Here is an 18,859-nt window from a genome sequence, read left to right on the forward strand (position 1 = left end):
GTTAGCACACACAGCAAGGGGAGCCTTGCTCTCCCTTCAATTCCTTCATGTGCTCCCTCCTGCCTCCCTTCATTGCTTCGATTTAAGGAAAAAAAATCCCTTCCCTCCCCTAGCCAGCTCGGTGTGTGCAAACGCTCTTTGAGTCGGAGAAATAATCTGATCAAATTTGATTGGACTGCGCAAGGGAGGTAGAAACGTCAGACAGGGAGTCAAGAGCAGCGTCGCAAGCTTCGACCAGTGCTGAATGTCAGGTAAGTATTTCCGTCATTTTAAATGATATAATGGGCTGGGCAATAGGGCATGCTAAGCCAAAAAACATGGTTTATCTCAGTAGTGTACCAGTAACCCTTTCAGATATAGTGATTTCTCTCATTAACATTACAATGACAGTGTGGGTAAATCACCCTAAACAGAAATACCAGCTACAAACTATAGAGTAACTAATTAAACAATTACATAAAACTATAATAATAATAATAATAATAAAACACATACCCCGTTTTTATAAAGTTGGTAATGTATCGCATGATCTTTAAGGATAGATCTTGTTCTTCAATAGAAAACTGATATTTATAATTTGAGTGAAACGGGAGGCCAAAGGCATACTTAACATCCGCAGGGAGATCCAAACCCGAGCTGAAAAGATAAAACAGAAGAAAAAAACCTTGATAACAACATCTTCGAAATCTTGCTTAAATCCATTTCTTCTCCCTCAATACCCTGCGTGAAATGTTAAATGGGAACTGTCGCTTACAAGGATTTTTAATATTATCACAGTTATTCACTAAATCGAGAATTGAAAGTGATATTCAAATTGAACGTCAAAATATCCAAATTAGAAAATTCTCTAAATCAACTATGCTTTAAGTTCAGCTACTCTTAAATCTATAATTCACATATTTTCTTACCCAGACTCACAGATTCCTAACACAGCTATGCCTCATCCCGTATATCTTTATTCACTCATTACTAAATATCTCCCACCTTGACCTTCTGATGTCCACATAACCACATTCTTTACTCATCGAATACTCCCACTCCCATATGACCTTTCATAAGTTGCTGATATCTGCGGAACTCACAATCATGTTAATCACAATTATTCACAATCTCTATAAAAAGTCTTACAGTTCATTCCATTTGACCCCGAACAGCTCTCAAGCTAGATTTCATTTGTCTGCTACATGCCTTTGTCTGTACCATGTGCATCTTTTCCCCATTCGATTGTAAGCTTACTGGAATGGTTCTCAAACTTGCGGCTTTGTAAACACAGTATTTATAATTGCATATTTCTTTGTATTTTAATTTTTTGCTAAATTGTGAATTGTGGGGAACAAACGATAGAACTGTGAATTTGATGCCAGAATAGTCTAACTTGAAAAGCTCAGCCAATTGGGCCTTTGTCAACTGTGCCGTTTTTTAAAACCTACAAAAATGCTCAGATTTATGGAAAGCAGAGCCCCACAGCAGTTACTCATAAACATCCAGAAACTTTAATTTTGTTTTTGAGTGTTATAATACGAGTTCGCTTACCACTGACTTTACCATTTATGACAGCAACTGTGTTTTCCTTACAGACGTAGAAGCAAAAATCTTATTTTAGCTACATGAAAAATAATACGCTCGGGGATTAGTTTAGCTGTAAACTGTGCATTATATGAACTAAACGGCCAGACATTAATATTGATTAAAATATTTTATCATAACCTTTTAGAAAAGTATGCATTACATTGAGAATTATTACGGAATACTGAATTATCGTTATTTGACAAACTATAATTTTATAAAATTTAAACCAAAACAGCAGAGTTTAAAATTGTCTTCAATTCGTGGGGGCAGAGCTAACGCTTGAGCCGCACAGATGCCATTCCTGATCGCTCCTCGCTTACCGTGCAAACTTTCCACGAAAAACGCTATACAGACCCGCCAAAGCTCAAAAATAAACTGTGGCACCACAAACGGGGCAACAGGCTGAATCGACCGATGCCCTTCACGTTCACCCCAAGGCACACAGGTGAGGGCGCACCAGAATAGGAAGTTTTAGTCTCACCAAAAAAAAAATGTTTTCTTTAAAAAATTAGTTGTTTTTTGTTGTTGGAGTAACCCTCTAAGCACACACAGCTTAGGTTTAAGCAGCAGCATTACATTTAAATTACACTTTGTGCTAGCAAATCTAACAAATTGAATGTAATATTTTTTTTTAAGCTGTCACATCCCCTGCCAATCAATCAACGGATGGTGGCACAAAGGACTAAATAGAGAACTGAGTAATAGGGTAGAGCAGGACAACTCTCCAACAAGCCATTCTCCTGCTCGCTGTCACATTGCTCCTCTCCCAGCAGGCACGTCTCGCACTACCAGTAGGAGTATCGGACACTCTGATGCCGATGTGTAGTGTACAGTGACGCCAGTCTCTTGGTTTCACAAAGGAGGACTGACCTGCTTGAAAGTGTCCCAAGCAGGACCTATAGCAGCAGAGGGAGAGCAGCACTAGGTAGACGTAACATCCATGGACCATCTGAAAATGGCGGTGGAACAAGAAGTAGCAGATACAAACAACTATAACAGCTCCTAAGGCAGTTAAATATATAATTTGTCTTAATGAAATATTTTATGCTTTAGGAACAATTATAACTAAACTTGAACCTGGTCTATGATAGCATGTAGAAATAAAGTTCATAAGGTAAAGTCGTTTATGAAAGCTCTGGCTGTTGCTTCAAAACACAAATGAAACAACGTATAGCGAGATTTTGATCCAGAATTTGCGTACGCTTAAAATTAAAACATGACAGAACCAGTTAAACACCTACTCAAGCATTATTTCATACACGCTCAAAGACGCAAAAAGCAGATCACAAATGCTAAATATACATAATCAGATTCAAATTATGCGTTAAAGAAGGATTGCTGAAGAGTTTACCAGATCTTGGCAATAATCATTAATAATTAAGCGCTGAACGTTTAGTTTAATATAAGATCACAGTACCTTTGGATGAGAATCAAGAGAAAACAAATTGTTTCATGTATTTTTGGGAAACGTTAATATTTTTAATGCATATTATATGAAATAAATGGGTTTCTATAATGTTTTTACTGTGACACGTTTAACTGATTTCTAACAAGTCGTATTGGATTCTTTCCAAATGTATTAGTTAATTTGATTAAATATTGAGCAAATATGTAAGAGATCAAGATTAAAATGGAGTTTAACGTAATGATTGTAGATTCACACTTTTGTAAGTTTTGAACTTAAAGGTGAAGTCTCTAGGTAAACTCTTTATAGTTATAATAATGACCATGGCATAGTCTGAGACATTACGGACCTCGCTGATGTCTTGAAATGTAGTGGTTCACCCTACAATTCAAAGTAGATACAGCTTTCTTTTTATACTTCAACAAAAATATGTTCCTCCTATTTGTGCCAGGTTTCAAGAACAAGGCGGCAGTATTGGGCCAGAACCAGATATAAAGAGATTGACTTGCTGAAAAGGTGCAGGACCACCTCAAAATACACCAACAGTATTTGGAGCGGGGTGCGGAATGGATTGACGAGCAAGGAGCCGCTTTCTAAAGAGGGGTTTGATTGGAAAAAGCTCCCAATAAAATGATAAAATGCGATAGCCACAACTCATCTCCTGTTTCAGACGTGACATGTTTCCCGGTAAACTACTGTGAAAATATGCTGCCAAGGATGGATGTTTCAATAATAGAAATGTTAATGTTTTATATTTTCTATTATTTACTTTCGTTCTTAAAATGTTTAAACAAGGCTTTAGCATATATATTAGGGAAACGCGAAATGAACGCCAAACTTATGTTTCAACACTCAGTGAAGCGCTGCGGAACTTGTTGGCACTTTATAAATAATAATAATAATAATAATAATAATAATAATAATAATAATAATAATAATAATAATAATAATAATGTACACTTGTCTGCTTTTCGGTACATTTTACAAAATGTGCCTAACCTTACTTTGAATCACAAACGTGAAATGTTCGCAAATGTGAGTTGACCTTCTTGTTTGTGGATGCAAAATAATATCTGATACCTTTTTTACAGGACTTTGGAAAAGCATAAGGCACACTGACTGATACAGCGTCAATCACTAAAGTGAGAATTTAAAGTGAATTCAAAATAAAATCTCAAATTTAAGGTTAAAATTGTCAAACTGTAAAAATTCGCAACCAGCTATGCTTTCCATCCAGCTACTCTGACCATAAACTTGAAATTCACTTTGAATGCTTATTTTCGTAAATAACTTTGATAGATGTGATTAGATGGAGCAAGATCGAACAAACACTGAAAAGCTGAAGAATGATTACATTAGTTTGTGTGTTGCTATTTACTGTTGAATGCACTGATCAGCCACAACATTAACACCACTGGCAGGTGAAGTGAATAACATTGATTATATTGCTACAATGGCACATGTTAAGGGTTGGGATATATTAGGCAGCAAGTGAACAGTCAGGTCTTGAATTCCATGTGTTGGAAGCAGAAAAAATGAGCAAGCAAGAAGATCGGAGTGACTCTGACAAGGGTCAAATAGTGATGGTTAAACGACTGGGTCAGAGCATCTCCAAAACGACAAGTCTCATGGGGTGTCTCCAGTATGCATTGTTTAGTACCTACCAAAAGTGGTGCATGGAAAGACAACCGGTGAATTGGCAACAGGGTCATGGATGCCCAAGGCGCCAAGGTGGGGAGCAAAGGCTAGCCTGTCTGCTCTGATCACATAGAAGAGCTACTGTACCGCAAACTGCTGAAAAATGTAACTCAGGCCATGATGGAAAGGTGTCCGTTTGCTGCATACAGGGCTGTGTAGGCACAGACTTGTCAGGGTGCCCATATTGACCCCTGGCCACCTGTTTTGGCAGCAGATTGGGACAGGGGGGTTTAATGTTGTGGCTGTTCAGTGTATATCTGTAATGTGCACACTGGAACAAATTATACTTTTAATTTCTCAGCAGAATGAAATGAAGTTAAATCTGCTGCTTTTCTTTTCTGATCTCACACAGATTATATTGCAACCGATGATTTAAGTCCCATTGTTGAATTATAATGTACTGCCAGCATAAACATGTCATATCTTCTGTCTCATTTAATCCATCACTGCACGGAATTTAGCGATTTGCCAAAGGAAATACAGCTGTTATTGTTGGTCGATGCATATATACATTTACACAGGCAGTTGGATTCCATTATAATAAAATGTTACAAGATGAAAAAGGAAAAGTTTACTTTATTCATTCTATTCCCAAATTCATTGAGCATTGCAATTGTGCGTAGGAGTGCAGGCAAAATCCCTTGATTTAAAACCCCATGTGACAAAGTCAAGGTAATAAAAAGACATGTCTATATAGAAGAGATGTTCTCTCTGAGACAGAGGTTCAGTACTCTTAGCTAGCTGAAACTCTGAATGTGTGACTTCCAGACAACTGTCTCCAAATCCATTGTCACTTTAATGGAACTAGTTGATCTATGGAGAGGGACGCGTCGCTGAAATAAAGTGCAAAACATTGATGTAGGACAAAGGTGGTTGCTTATTATTTTTGACGTTTATTGAATAACCATGGAACTCTGACACGATTATTATGTACTCAAGTGGGAATTCAAAATGAATTTCAAATGTAAGTTCAGAGTAGCCGAAGTGACATCAATCATTTTTCATGTTCGGCTATTTTGACCTTTGATATTTTGATTCGCTTTGAATGCTCCCTTTATTAAATAAACCCTGTAACTATTAGAGATATATGGTATGATTATTTCGTAAGGTGAGAATTTTTTGGAATCCAAAGAGAAATCAAAGTAAATTCTAAGTGAATTTCAAATGTAGGACCACAGCAGCTTGAATTGGAATACATTCTCCAAGTCGACTAAGCTTTTTAGTTTGACTATTTTCAGCTAAAACATTAAATTCACTTTGACATCACTTTAAATTCTTCTCAGTTTTTATTTTACTGAATCCGCCCTGTTGTTGTTATTTCTTGAATGCAGTAAATTAGGGAACAGTTATTACATTCATTACCGTACGTGATCCCTCGATTCTAGTTGACCAGGACTAAAAGATCCAGCCCAATGTATGGGTAATGGATATTTTTTTTATTAATATGATAAGGAAATTGAAGAGATAGTGTTAGAGGGACAATCTAGGCACTATAACCTCTTCATTTCTTTGAACTGGTTATAGTGCCTGGAGTCTCCATTTAGTGTTGAACCTTTTTTTTTAATGGTCTACAGATTTTGGTTTTCAATTTACAATAAGTTGGTGTTTATTGAGTAAAGCCCTCACTCTACATGCCACTTGCCACTTGATGTTACTCAATTCATTGTTACTTTTTCAGTGGCCTCACCTGCTTTGCGAAAATTCTTCAGGAACATGGTACATGAAGACACTGCCCGTTGTATTTGCCACCCATTCCTTTGCCATTTTCACTGCTGGGCAAGCGATAAAGTGATCCCTATGAAATAAAGTGTATAATTCCAAGTATTAATCAAATCATTACAGAGATAAGTAAACGAGTATCTTTAAACAAAGAGAAAATAAGGTCTTGAACCAGATTTATCTCTGACAAGTTTTGGACCCCAGACCACAGCAATATCAGAAACAAACCTTCAACAACAATTTTAGGGACTCTTTCGGGGGCAATGCCCTTTTGCATGCATTTTACAGAGTAATCCACCGTTCAGGTATCTCCATTGTAGATATAGTCATGGAAATGATTAAAACATTTTGGGATAATCTTGGATGTTAGAGATAAAAACCACGGGAGATATACATTAGATAGTTATTACAAATACAGACCCATAGAGGGACATTAGGGAAATATATTTTGCAGAAGCAGCTCATAAGCAGAGTTGTTTTGTTTTTGTTTATAAATTTAGGCTATAGCAAACCACTTAGGAGGGAAAGTCTACCTAAGGACCTGTATACCATAAGACAACAGAAATAGCCATTGGTGAATCATTACACTAACAGATCTGAGGCACTGTACAGTTGATATAGTAATAATACGCAAAATTTACTTTCAACTAAACATTCTCTTTTCCTCTACATTGAGAATTACAATGGTATTACGGGCTAAGGCTTGCAAACCGTTGTGGGAATTAGGGTTTAACATCTAAGTATCTACCTTGTGACAAGACCTGGTCTTTAGAATGTTAGCTTTTTTTTCAAAGGAATCTAAACTTGCAGCCCTAGTCATTTCACTTGCCGTGTAGCATTTTCCAGGGCTCTGGAGAAGCCAGCGTAATCGTCGGTGGAATGCTCCAGAGAATAAAACCACACGGCAGCATCCTGGACGAGTGGATTTCGCTCTTCGCCTCCCAAGGAATTCTGGAGAGCCTGGTAAAAGGCAGTTTTGCTGTCACCTCTTCCTTGAGCTTCTTCAAATCTCTAGGAGAAAGATGGTTATTTTGACATGACTTTAAAAAGTCAAATTATATGTTAGCATAATCCCATTTTAAAGGCGAATTTAATGGCAAAACACAACCATGGAAGCCATAGTTTTGGAAGATATAGGAAATTCGCCATACCCCTTTCTAAAAAATAAACCCAATCCTGCAATCCTGTATTCCTATACTGTTGAGGTCTCTTCTAACAGGATAGTGATATTACTGCTTACACGGTATGATATATTTGTGTAGAAGGATGAGCAAATCTTTTTTTTTAACATTAATTTAGTTAATTGATCAAATTCCAGTTCCCCGGAGTATTTCTTCTCCACTGTAGCCACATCACACAGCCATATCTCAGTGTGCCATGCTGGTTGTACATTCATGTCTGAATACATTGTACATTTCAATCCAGTGTTTGCTGTTATATACAGGCTATGTGTGACATCTGTATCAAAGGAAAATTCAAGTAGAGGAATAATTTGGACCCTGACGTCTGTACTGTTTCTAAGAATGAATTAATGTGATAAATGGTTTTCCATTCTACACGATTAACATATTATTTAGAGTGATCTTGTGAGATGCTGACTTTGTGTTTTACAATGTTTTCCATATCAGACTTAGTAGAGCCAGTTGTCAGCAGACTACAACTCCCATAGACATTATATAGGAATTTTAACCCCTTAAGGACACATGACGTGTGACATGTCATGATTCCCCTTTATTCCAGAAATTTGGTCCTTAAGGGGTTAAAGTGTCCTCTAAAACAGATAAAATACAAGTACAAGTGTATATGAATATGTGTGTTTGCTTATTTGTGTGTGAATTTGCCTGTGTATAAATGCCTAATCAACTGACTCTAAAAATTAGTACTCGAGAAATATGTGCTTCTAGCTATATACATAGACAGAGGGGGGAGAGGGGAACTGTGTGCTTCTCGCTATGTACTGAGACAGAGGGGGGACAGGGGAACTGTGTGCTTCTCGCTATGTAATGAGACAGAGGGGGGACAGGGGAACTGTGTGCTTCTTGCTATGTAATGAGACAGAGGGGGAGCAGGGGGACTGTGTGCTTCTCGCTATGTACTGAGACAAAGGGGGGACAGGGGAACTGTATGCTTCTCGCTATGTACTGAGAAAGAGGGGGGCAGGGGGACTGTGTGCTTCTTGCTAAGTACTGAGACAAAGGGGGGACAGGGGAACTGTATGCTTCTCACTATGTACTGAGACAGAGGGGGGACAGGGGAACTGTGTGCTTCTCACTATGTACTGAGACAGAGGGGGAGCAGGGGGACTGTGTGCTTCTCGCTATGTACTGAGACAAAGGGGGGGACAGGGGAACTGTATGCTTCTCGCTATGTACTGAGACAGAGGGGGGACAGGGGAACTGTGTGCTTCTCGCTATGTAATGAGACAGAGGGGAGACAGAGGGGGGACAGGGGAACTGTGTGCTTCTTGCTATGTAATGAGACAGAGGGGGAGCAGGGGGACTGTGTGCTTCTCGCTATGTACTGAGACAAAGGGGGGACAGGGGAACTGTGTGCTTCTCGCTATGTACTGAGAAAGAGGGGGGCAGGGGGACTGTGTGCTTCTCGCTAAGTACTGAGACAAAGGGGGGACAGGGGAACTGTATGCTTCTCGCTATGTACTGAGACAGAGGGGGGACAGGGGAACTGTGTGCTTCTCACTATGTACTGAGACAGAGGGGGAGCAGGGGGACTGTGTGCTTCTCGCTATGTACTGAGACAAAGGGGGGGACAGGGGAACTGTATGCTTCTCGCTATGTACTGAGACAGAGGGGGGACAGGGGAACTGTGTGCTTCTCGCTATGTACTGAGACAAAGGGGGGGCAGGGGAACTGTGTGCTTCTCGCTATGTACTGAGACAGAGGGAGGACAGGGGAACTGTGTGCTTCTCGCTATGTACTGAGACAGAGGGGGGACAGGGGAACTGTGTGCTTCTCACTATGTACTGAGACAGAGGGTAGACAGGGGAACTGTGTGCTTCTCGCTATGTACTGAGACAAAGGGGGGACAGGGGAACTGTATGCTTCTCGCTATGTACTGAGAAAGAGGGGGGCAGGGGGACTGTGTGCTTCTCGCTAAGTACTGAGACAAAGGGGGGACAGGGGAACTGTATGCTTCTCGCTATGTACTGAGACAAAGGGGGGACAGGGGAACTGTGTGCTTCTCGCTATGTACTGAGACAGAGGGGGACAGGGGAACTGTGTGCTTCTCGCTATGTACTGAGACAGAGGGGGGGACAGGGGAACTGTGTGCTTCTCGATATGTACTGAGACAGAGGGGGGACAGGGGAACTGTGTGCTTCTCGCTATGTACTGAGACAGAGGGGGACAGGGGAACTGTGTGCTTCTCGCTATGTACTGAGACAAAGGGGGGACAGGGGAACTGTGTGCTTCTCGCTATGTACTGAGACAGAGGGGGGACAGGGGAACTGTGTGCTTCTCGCTATGTACTGAGACAAAGGGGGGACAGGGGAACTGTGTGCTTCTCGCTATGTACTGAGACAAAGGGGGGGCAGGGGAACTGTGTGCTTCTCGCTATGTACTGAGACAGAGGGAGGGCAGGGGAACTGTGTGCTTCTCGCTATGTAATGAGACAGAGGGGGGACAGGGGAACTGTGTGCTTCTCGCTATGTACTGAGACAGAGGGGGACAGGGGAACTGTGTGCTTCTCGCTATGTACTGAGACAGAGGGGGGACAGGGGAACTGTGTGCTTCTCGCTATGTACTGAGACAGAGGGGGGACAGGGGAACTGTGTGCTTCTCGCTATGTACTGAGACAGAGGGGGACAGGGGAACTGTGTTCTTCTCGCTATGTACTGAGACAAAGGGGGGGACAGGGGAACTGTGTGCTTCTCGCTATGTACTGAGACAGAGGGGGGACAGGGGAACTGTGTGCTTCTCGCTATGTACTGAGACAGAGGGGGGACAGGGGAACTGTGTGCTTCTCGCTATGTACTGAGACAGAGGGGGGACAGGGGAACTGTGTGCTTCTCACTATTCACTGAGACAGAGGGGGGACAGGGAGTGAGCCCGTGAGTAGGACACAATGTTATACCTGGCCCAGTCCCAATACTAAACAACTGAACTCCATCCAAACTGTCAAATACATTGACAACGGGATCACGAGATAACAATGTTTCCCCATCAGAGACAGGATGCCTGTCAGCATTAATGGAAACATTGAGAGACAATATGGGAAAGACATCAGCAACACTAGGAACCTGTGTTAATATAGACATTTCAGCAGAGCAATGATCCTCATCAGAAAGCCGAACTATTTTATTATGGAATGTGGAAAGTACTTATTTTGGATTGCACAATAAAATGCAAGTCCTGGGCTAGTGGGCTGGCTTGTCATCGTGGGAGTTGCAGCAAAAACTGTTATTGGGGCATAAAATCAGAACAAACTTTTTTTTTTGGTGCAGGAGATTTCACAGACAAGGTTATATGCTGAAGAGTGAATTGTCAGGAATTCAAAAAGAATTCAAACTGAAATTTCTATTTTATCAAAAACAGTCCATCTGAAAACACAATTGACTTGTCCAAATCTTATGTTATGTAAACAAAGATTCCATTCTATTCAAAGGACCCACATTTAGGGGGAGATTTATCAAGACAAAAATAGGTATTATTCTACTAAGGACAATCACTATGAAAACTAACGGAACCAGCAGGCACATTCTGTTAGTGACTCCTCTCTTTTATATTTTCCCAGCACTTTTTAAAACAGAACATTTTGATAAATCTACTCAATTGTCTCTCAGCATGCAGCACTTTGTACCCACAAGAGTACCTATGCAGCCTTGATAAATCTCCTAAAATCTGTATTTCACCATTATGTTACCTCTGTCTGTGAGGCGTGTCAGAGTACAATAGCACACCTCCCCACATTTCAAATGGACAAAGAGGGACACTTTTAGGGGTGTGGGTGGGGGGTGGCCGGGGCAGGGCTACTCTAAGAATTGTGGTTTACTAATATCAACTAATACAACTAAAATATAACTTAGAAGAAGAACATTGTATCTTATTTACACAGAATGATACATAAACACGTTTATTGTAGTTTAAAGACAGTTACTGGGAGTATTATTGCTGTGGAGCTCTGTTATACACTCAGACACATTACTGGGAGTATTATTGCTGTGGAGCTCTGTTATACACTCAGACACATTGCTGGGAGTATTATTGCTGTGGAGCTCTGTTATACACTCAGACACATTACTGGGAGTATTATTGCTGTGGAGCTCTGTTATACACTCAGACACATTGCTGGGAGTATTATTGCTGTGGAGCTCTGTTATACACTCAGACACATTACTGGGAGTATTATTGCTGTGGAGCTCTGTTATACACCCAGACGCATTACTGGGAGTATTATTGCTGAGGAGCTCTGTTACACACTCAGACACATTACTGCTGTGTTATTGCTGTGGAGCTCTGTTATACACTCATACACATTACTGGGAGTATTATTGCTGTGGAGCTCTGTTATACACTCAGACACATTACTGGTAGTGTTATTGCTGTGGAGCTCTGTTATACACTCAGATACACCAACAATAAGGAACTCATAGAAAAAGGGATATTGGGATAAAAAAGAAAGAAGGAAAAAGGGGTTTAGGCCTCCTCCTAAATAGGGAGGTATGCAATTTATTGGATATTAAGAATGGGCAGTCCTTTATCTTGCTTATTATATGTTTTAATACTTCTATCCTGCCATCAGATGTAAAGTGTGAAACCCATTGGTCTCCCCTAAAAAGTGATCGTTACCTACACAAACAAAGGTAGCAGGGGCTGAATAGAGATATTTTCTCCTATATCGAATAAATGGCTTCTATATTGGTCTGTATGCTATGAACTCTGTAACATCAGATTAAAAAAAAAAAAAAACAGTGCCTATTCTTAATTACACTTCAAACTGAAAAAAAGAAATGTATGCTGTTGCTTATATATATATTATAAAGATTTATATATTTTAATTATTTTTTATTTTTTATTATTATTATTTTTTTTTTGTATTTTGTATTTATAGGATATTGAGAAAACGCGTTCATTTTTTCCCGTTCAAGTGGGAAAAGTTTGAGACGGTATTTATTGTTACTTGTTGGATATTTCTATAAATATATGACTCCATAAAACTGACACTACCGATACATTTAATTAATATAAAGAAGAGAATACATATTCTAAACAAAAATAAAATGGGATATTTGACTAAAGGGTGAGTCATAATCCAGGGGTTGGGAGCTGTATGCTGACTGCCTTTGTAAAGCTGATTTGTCCCCTAAAATACTGTTTGCGTTAATTAGCTTTTACATAATAAGTAACACTTAATGTATCCACTTATACAGGATATAGAAACTAAGCTGCAATTATCTTTAAGATTCTATCAGTGGAGGAGGCATTGCAATTTTCTAAAATACACAGCGACATTGATTTATTAAAAATTAGCTGCTGAGTGCATGTGATGTCATCAACCAATCAGAACTAGGAATTTAAACATATTAAACGTCCAACATTCCACTGTGCAGAAATAGAAAATGATTGCTTGTCTCGTCTCAGGATGTGAGTGCCATAAATGCGTCCAAGTTGGCTATAAACGTTTCATTACATTTTAATAGAGATTAATTACACCTCCTGACCAGGTTGTTTTTACATCATTCCATAAATGGGCAGTTCTTATAGTGCAAAACATTTCTGTGACCAGAAGACCATTTTCCGCAACTATTAATAAAAAAGATCTATTAGCGTTTCCTCCAGCAATCTTGTGTGATCCTAATACTCAGAAACAGGCCTTTAATTATATCAAATGCTATGCTATGCTATTTTTCTACAGTCAGATTAAGTCCAGTCTACACACAAAGTGACACATTTAGCGCTGATATTGGCAGAACAAAAACGTGCAATAAAGTAATTATTTCTGAGGACTTAAAGGACCACTCTAGGCACCCAGACCACTTCAGCTTAATGAGGTGGTCTGGGTGCCAGGTCCTTCTAGGGTTAACCCATTTTTTCATAAACATAGCAGTTTCAGAGAAACTGCTATGTTTATGAATGGGTTAAGCCTTCCCCCTATGTCCTCTAGTGGCTGTCTCATTGACAGCCGCTAGAGGCGCTTGCGTGCTTCTCACTGTGATTTTCACAGTGAGAGCACGCCAGCGTCCATAGGAAAGCATTATGAATGCTTTCCTATGTGACCGGCTGAATGCGCGCGCAGCTCTTGCCGCGCGTGCGCATTCAGCCGACGGGGAGGAGAAGAGGAGGAGAGCAGGAGGAGATCTCTCCGCCCAGCGCTGGAAAAAGGTAAGATTTAACCCCTTTCCCCTTTCCAGAGCCGGGCGGGAGGGGGTCCCTGAGGGTTGGGGCACCCTCAGGGCACTCTAGTGCCAGGAAAACGAGTATGCTTTCCTGGCACTAGAGTGGTCCTTTAAAGGTAGGCAGACAATGTAATAGCGCAGCAGGAAATGCTAGCAGAATGCTTGGTTGTATAGGGAGAGGTATTAGCAGTAGAAAGAGGGAAGTGCTCATGCCATTGTACAGAACACTGGTGAGACCTCACTTGGAGTACTGTACGCAGTACTGGAGACCATATCTTTAGAAGGATATTGATACCTTAGAGAGAGTTCAAAGAAGGACTACTAAACTGGTTCATGGATTGCAGGATAAAACTTACCAGGAAAGGTTAAAGGATCTTAACATGTATAGCTTGGTGGAAAGACGAGACAGGGGGGATATGATAGAAATATTTAAATACATAAAGGGAATCAACACAGTAAAGGAGGAGACTATATTTAAAAGAAGAAAAACTACCACAACAAGAGGACATAGTATTAAATTAGAGGGGCAAAGGTTTAAAAATAATTTCAGGAAGTATTACTTTACTGAGAGGGTAGTTGATGCATGGAATAGCCTTCCAGCTGAAGTGGTAGAGGTTAACACAGTAAAGGAGTTTAAGCATGCGTGGGATAGGCATAAGGCTATCCTAACTATAAGATAAGGCCAGGGACTAATGAAAGTATTTAGAAAATTGGGCAGACTAGATGGGCCGAATGGTTCTTATCTGCTGTCACATTCTATGTTTCTATGTTTCTATGTAATTGGAAAAGTTGTTATTTATTTCATTTAACATTCTCTACATTAAACATTTTTTTTACAAGGCAGGTCTGTGCATATGTATGGAAAGATATAAATACAAAATATTTACACAAAATATACAAAAATGTTATATGCATTACTTTTTTTCAAAATCTCACTTTTTGCAACAAACCACCTTGTTTATGAAGCTGCAGAATGCATCGTATATCTGTTTATTAATAAACCTCTCTTTCTAGGTCAAAGAACAATGTCTCATTTTACACGGGAAAGTGACAGATTTGTAAAATGCTTCCTGTGCCGAATTAATGTGCTGAGATTATGTTACAAAAAAAATCGAATGTGAATAACCTCCAGCTATTCTAAACTAGCTGGAAGTGATGGGTGTACACCTTACAGCGGCTCTGTCACCTTCTGGGACCTTTGCACTGACTTCTATGGAGGATACCACGGGGATAGGAGCCTCCATAAATAGTCTCGCGATCAGTGAGACAATGCCTTTTTCTCACACTTGTCTCTAGCAACACCTGTCGAAAGTGACAAAACTTGACGACAGTTGCTCCGCCTATTCCCAAGTTTTGACAATTTGTGGATTAACCATAAGTCTTTAGATATATTTTTACTGCATTGGAATTTTAATCAAATTCCAACACTATTTTTAATGACCGTTTCATAAAGGTTTAGGCCTCGATTTAATATTTTTAAGACAAGTTGTTTTAAAAATATTTTTGGATAACATTTTGAAATTATTCAATATTTAAAAAACTATTTCGATATTTTTTAGTTATGTCGATATATTTTTTTATCTATGATATTTTTATGTTTTGTAATATTTTGAAAAATAATAATAAGCAGTAAAAGCACATTATTTGCAACTCAGCCCTAACTCATGTCTAAATGAAATGAAATCATTGCTCCTTCAAAAGCAAGGACATTTAACTTGACTTAAGTGTGGACTCGTGAAGACTCAGGAATGGAAGAAAACTGGTTCCCATTTTCATTGTTTTTTCTCCAAATTTCACAAGCAGTAACAGGGAAGCTATTAGGGCAACGTTGCATGTCTCATAGCAGGTTATAAGGGTTTATAGGAATCCAGTGGGTACAGCTGCCCAGTTGGTCCTCAGAGCGTTTTAAATCACTAAGTGAATTTGTGTGTGTGTCAGTTTATTTAATTGCTAGATATATAATAATTGGCCCTCGGTTTAAACCGCTGGGGTTGTTAGAAATATAATGTATATTAACAGAATAGATTAGATTTTGGAAATATAGCTCTAAAACTGTGAGTTTCATCAGTTGCCCAAAGAACACTGTCAATCTAAGAAATAGTTAGTTCCACTTTTATTTTGTATCTAATGAAAACAATGGCAGCCTCCTCACAGTTCTCTGACAGTTAGAGTACAATTTGTACTCGATTAGAAGAGATTGGAGCTAGCCAGGAAGGCAAGCCAACTTCTGAAGCTCCGGTAGAGCTTGTCCCTGTCCCCATTGTTAGTGAGTAGCACTCCTATCAACATTTCTTTTTTTTTTTTTTTTTAATTATCCCTTTGGTCTCTGAGTTATACAATGACCAATTGGGCTCCAAATCTCCCTTAATTCAATAATAAGATTGCATTAGATCTTTTTCCCCTTGTGTCTTCAACCTACCCTAAAACAATGAAAATAAAAGATAAGTTTGAAAAAAATATATATTTTTTTATTGTATCATAGAAGCATAGAATGTTACAGCATAAATACATTTCTCAGGCATTCCATTCCAAGGAGGAATTAATTTAATAAACCTGCACGTTTACAAAGTGATATATTGTGATTACCGTAGATATAAATTGTCAAAATATATATATAGTCCATCATACCAAACCTGTATTTTGAGATACGATCACAACTCTAATAGACTTTTGCAGCGTTTGATTTTTTTTTTTAGAATCATGGTTTAATCGCTAACATGACTTATTCACACAGTAACATTAGGTGGCAGTGAAGGTTAGTATTAATTGATAATATATATTTTTAGTATAATATGGACAAATTACAATCTACTTTGGGTATCTCAGTAATAATCCCAATATCAATTTATTTCTCAAAAACTGAATGCTGGGAGTGTTTTGATAGCAGTGATAGCATACAAGTACTTTGTATATTTGTTTTTAATACTATAGATATAGAAAACAAAATAGCGACAAAGCAACTTGTTCTTAAAAGAAAATCCTATAGGCACGAAAACAACTTTAGTTTAGTGAAGCAGGTTTAGTGCCCAATTCTCTTCCATTTAGGAGTTAAAGGGATACTATCGTCACCAGAACAACTACAGCTTAGTGTAGATTTTCATGTAAACGCTGCCTTTTCAGAGAAAAGGCAGTGTTTAAATTGCCCCCTAGGGACACCTCCGGGGGTTACTCCTCAGATGGTCACTGGAGGTGCTTCCTGGGGCAGTGCTGCACAGTGTGAATCTCTCAATGTATCTTTATGCAGAGGTTCTGATTGGCCAAACCAGCATTTCACTCCACCACGCCTCCTTGCCGATTGTAGCCAATCCAATGCTTTCCCTATGGGAACAGGCTGAATGCTTACCCCGAGAAATCAGAAACATTTATGTCTGGTCAGCAGCAGGGGCTGAATAAATGACCATACGCATGTAGCCATGTTGTATACATGAATCTGTGTATCAGTGTCTGTGTGGTTGTATATGTCCATGTGTCTATATGTGGGTGCAGATATCTGCATTTGCTCATATGTTTGAATCTGGGTATGTGTGGGTGTAGGTGTAGGTTTTTGTCATTGTATGTATGTTTGTAGCTGTGTGTATCTGTGTATGTCCAAATGTTTGTGTCCAATCTGACACAAAATCCAGCAATCAAGAAGGATTTGGGAATTGTTATAGACAACAAATTAGGTAGCAATATGCAATGTCAATCAGTTGCTAAGGCCAGTAAGGTTTTGTCATGTATATATAGGGGCATAAATTCTCGAGATGAAAATATAATTTTGCCTCTTTATAAATCGCTGGTAAGACCACACCTTGAATATGCAGTGCAATTTTGGGCACCTGTTCTAAAGAAAGATATCATGGCACTAGAAAAAGTGCAGAGACGAACTACAAAATTGATAAAAGGAATGGAGCATTTTAGTTATGAAGAAAGGTTAAAAAATTTAAATCTCTTCAGTTTGGAAACACGGCGCCTTAGAGGGGATATGATAACATTATACAAATATATTCAGGGCCAGTACAAACCATTATCTGGAAATCTATTCATAAACAGGGCTATACATAGGACACAAGGTCACACATTTAGTCTGGAAGAAAGGAGATTTCATCTAAGGCAAAGAAAGGGTTTTTTTTTACAGTAAGAGTAACAAGGATATGGAATTCTCTGCCTGAAGAGGTGGTTTTGTCAGAGTCCATACAGATGTTTAAACTGAAATTGGATAAATACTTGTAAAAACATAACATACAGGGGTATAATTTCTAATTAGTGGGGTAATAGCTGCTTGATCCAAGGAGACATCTGACTGCTATTTTGGGGTCAAGAAGGAATTTTTTCCTAGTTTGTTGCAAAATTGGAAGCGCTTCAGACTGGGCTTTTTGCCTTCTTTCTGAACTTGATGGATGCAAGTCTCTTTGCAGCTATGTAACTACGTAACTACGTAACTATGTGACTATGTGACTATGTGACTATGTGACTATGTAACTATGTGACTATGTAACTATGTATGTAATTAAGGCTCTGGGTCTGCACAGATCAATAGGCCATATTTAATCCTTGTAGTTACCTTTACTGCAACTAATAGAGATCATCTCAACACTCTCTCTTAAAGAGGCTTTGTCTTCCAAAGGCTTCAGTTCTCTATGAGTACCATGCCTTTTCTTGTCCTCTTATTTGTTGTTTTAAAATGGCTAGCCATACTCACCTACTATTCTCGGACACCGACGTGCTTTCACTAACTTTACCAGGCAAGCCTGGTCTGGTATCCCCATTCCATTCCAAATACTTCTATACATAGCAGGAGATGCTAACCTAACTATGTCTGAATATGTGGGAGGGGATATGTCTGTATATGCATGTCTGAATAAACTTATGGGTGGGGATCTCAAAACATTGTGAAATGCGCAGTGAAATAAATAAAAATTGTAAATATTACTTAAAAGTGAGAATGTGAGATGTGCTTAATCTATATTAACAGAATCCTGGAAAAAATAATAAGGTAAAAAAAAAATATTCAGTTTCCATGGTTGGACTGTTTTGTACAGATTGTACAGATTCATGTAACAACTCTTGTTTTTTTTTATTTTTTTTATAGAATTTGGATTCTTTTTTTGGATTAAAAAAAAAGCAATAGACATTTC

The 18,859-nt window shown here is 39.0% G+C and overlaps 1 protein-coding gene across 1 annotated transcript in view; it reads right to left on the reverse strand.

Moving 5' to 3' along the window:
* The window catches only part of TG (thyroglobulin), a 262,451-nt gene that overhangs the window by 6,329 nt on the left and 237,263 nt on the right, over window positions 1–18,859 (reverse strand). Inside the window, exons 43-45 of the mRNA XM_063451042.1 lie at window positions 7,221–7,402; window positions 6,360–6,467; window positions 496–636 (exon numbers count right to left, since the gene is read on the reverse strand). Coding sequence (XP_063307112.1) covers window positions 496–636; window positions 6,360–6,467; window positions 7,221–7,402 — 431 coding nt within the window. The remainder of the gene's footprint in view (window positions 1–495; window positions 637–6,359; window positions 6,468–7,220; window positions 7,403–18,859) is intronic.

This window comes from Pelobates fuscus, chromosome 4 (genome assembly GCF_036172605.1).
Source record: "Pelobates fuscus isolate aPelFus1 chromosome 4, aPelFus1.pri, whole genome shotgun sequence".
Lineage (NCBI taxonomy): Eukaryota > Metazoa > Chordata > Amphibia > Anura > Pelobatidae > Pelobates > Pelobates fuscus.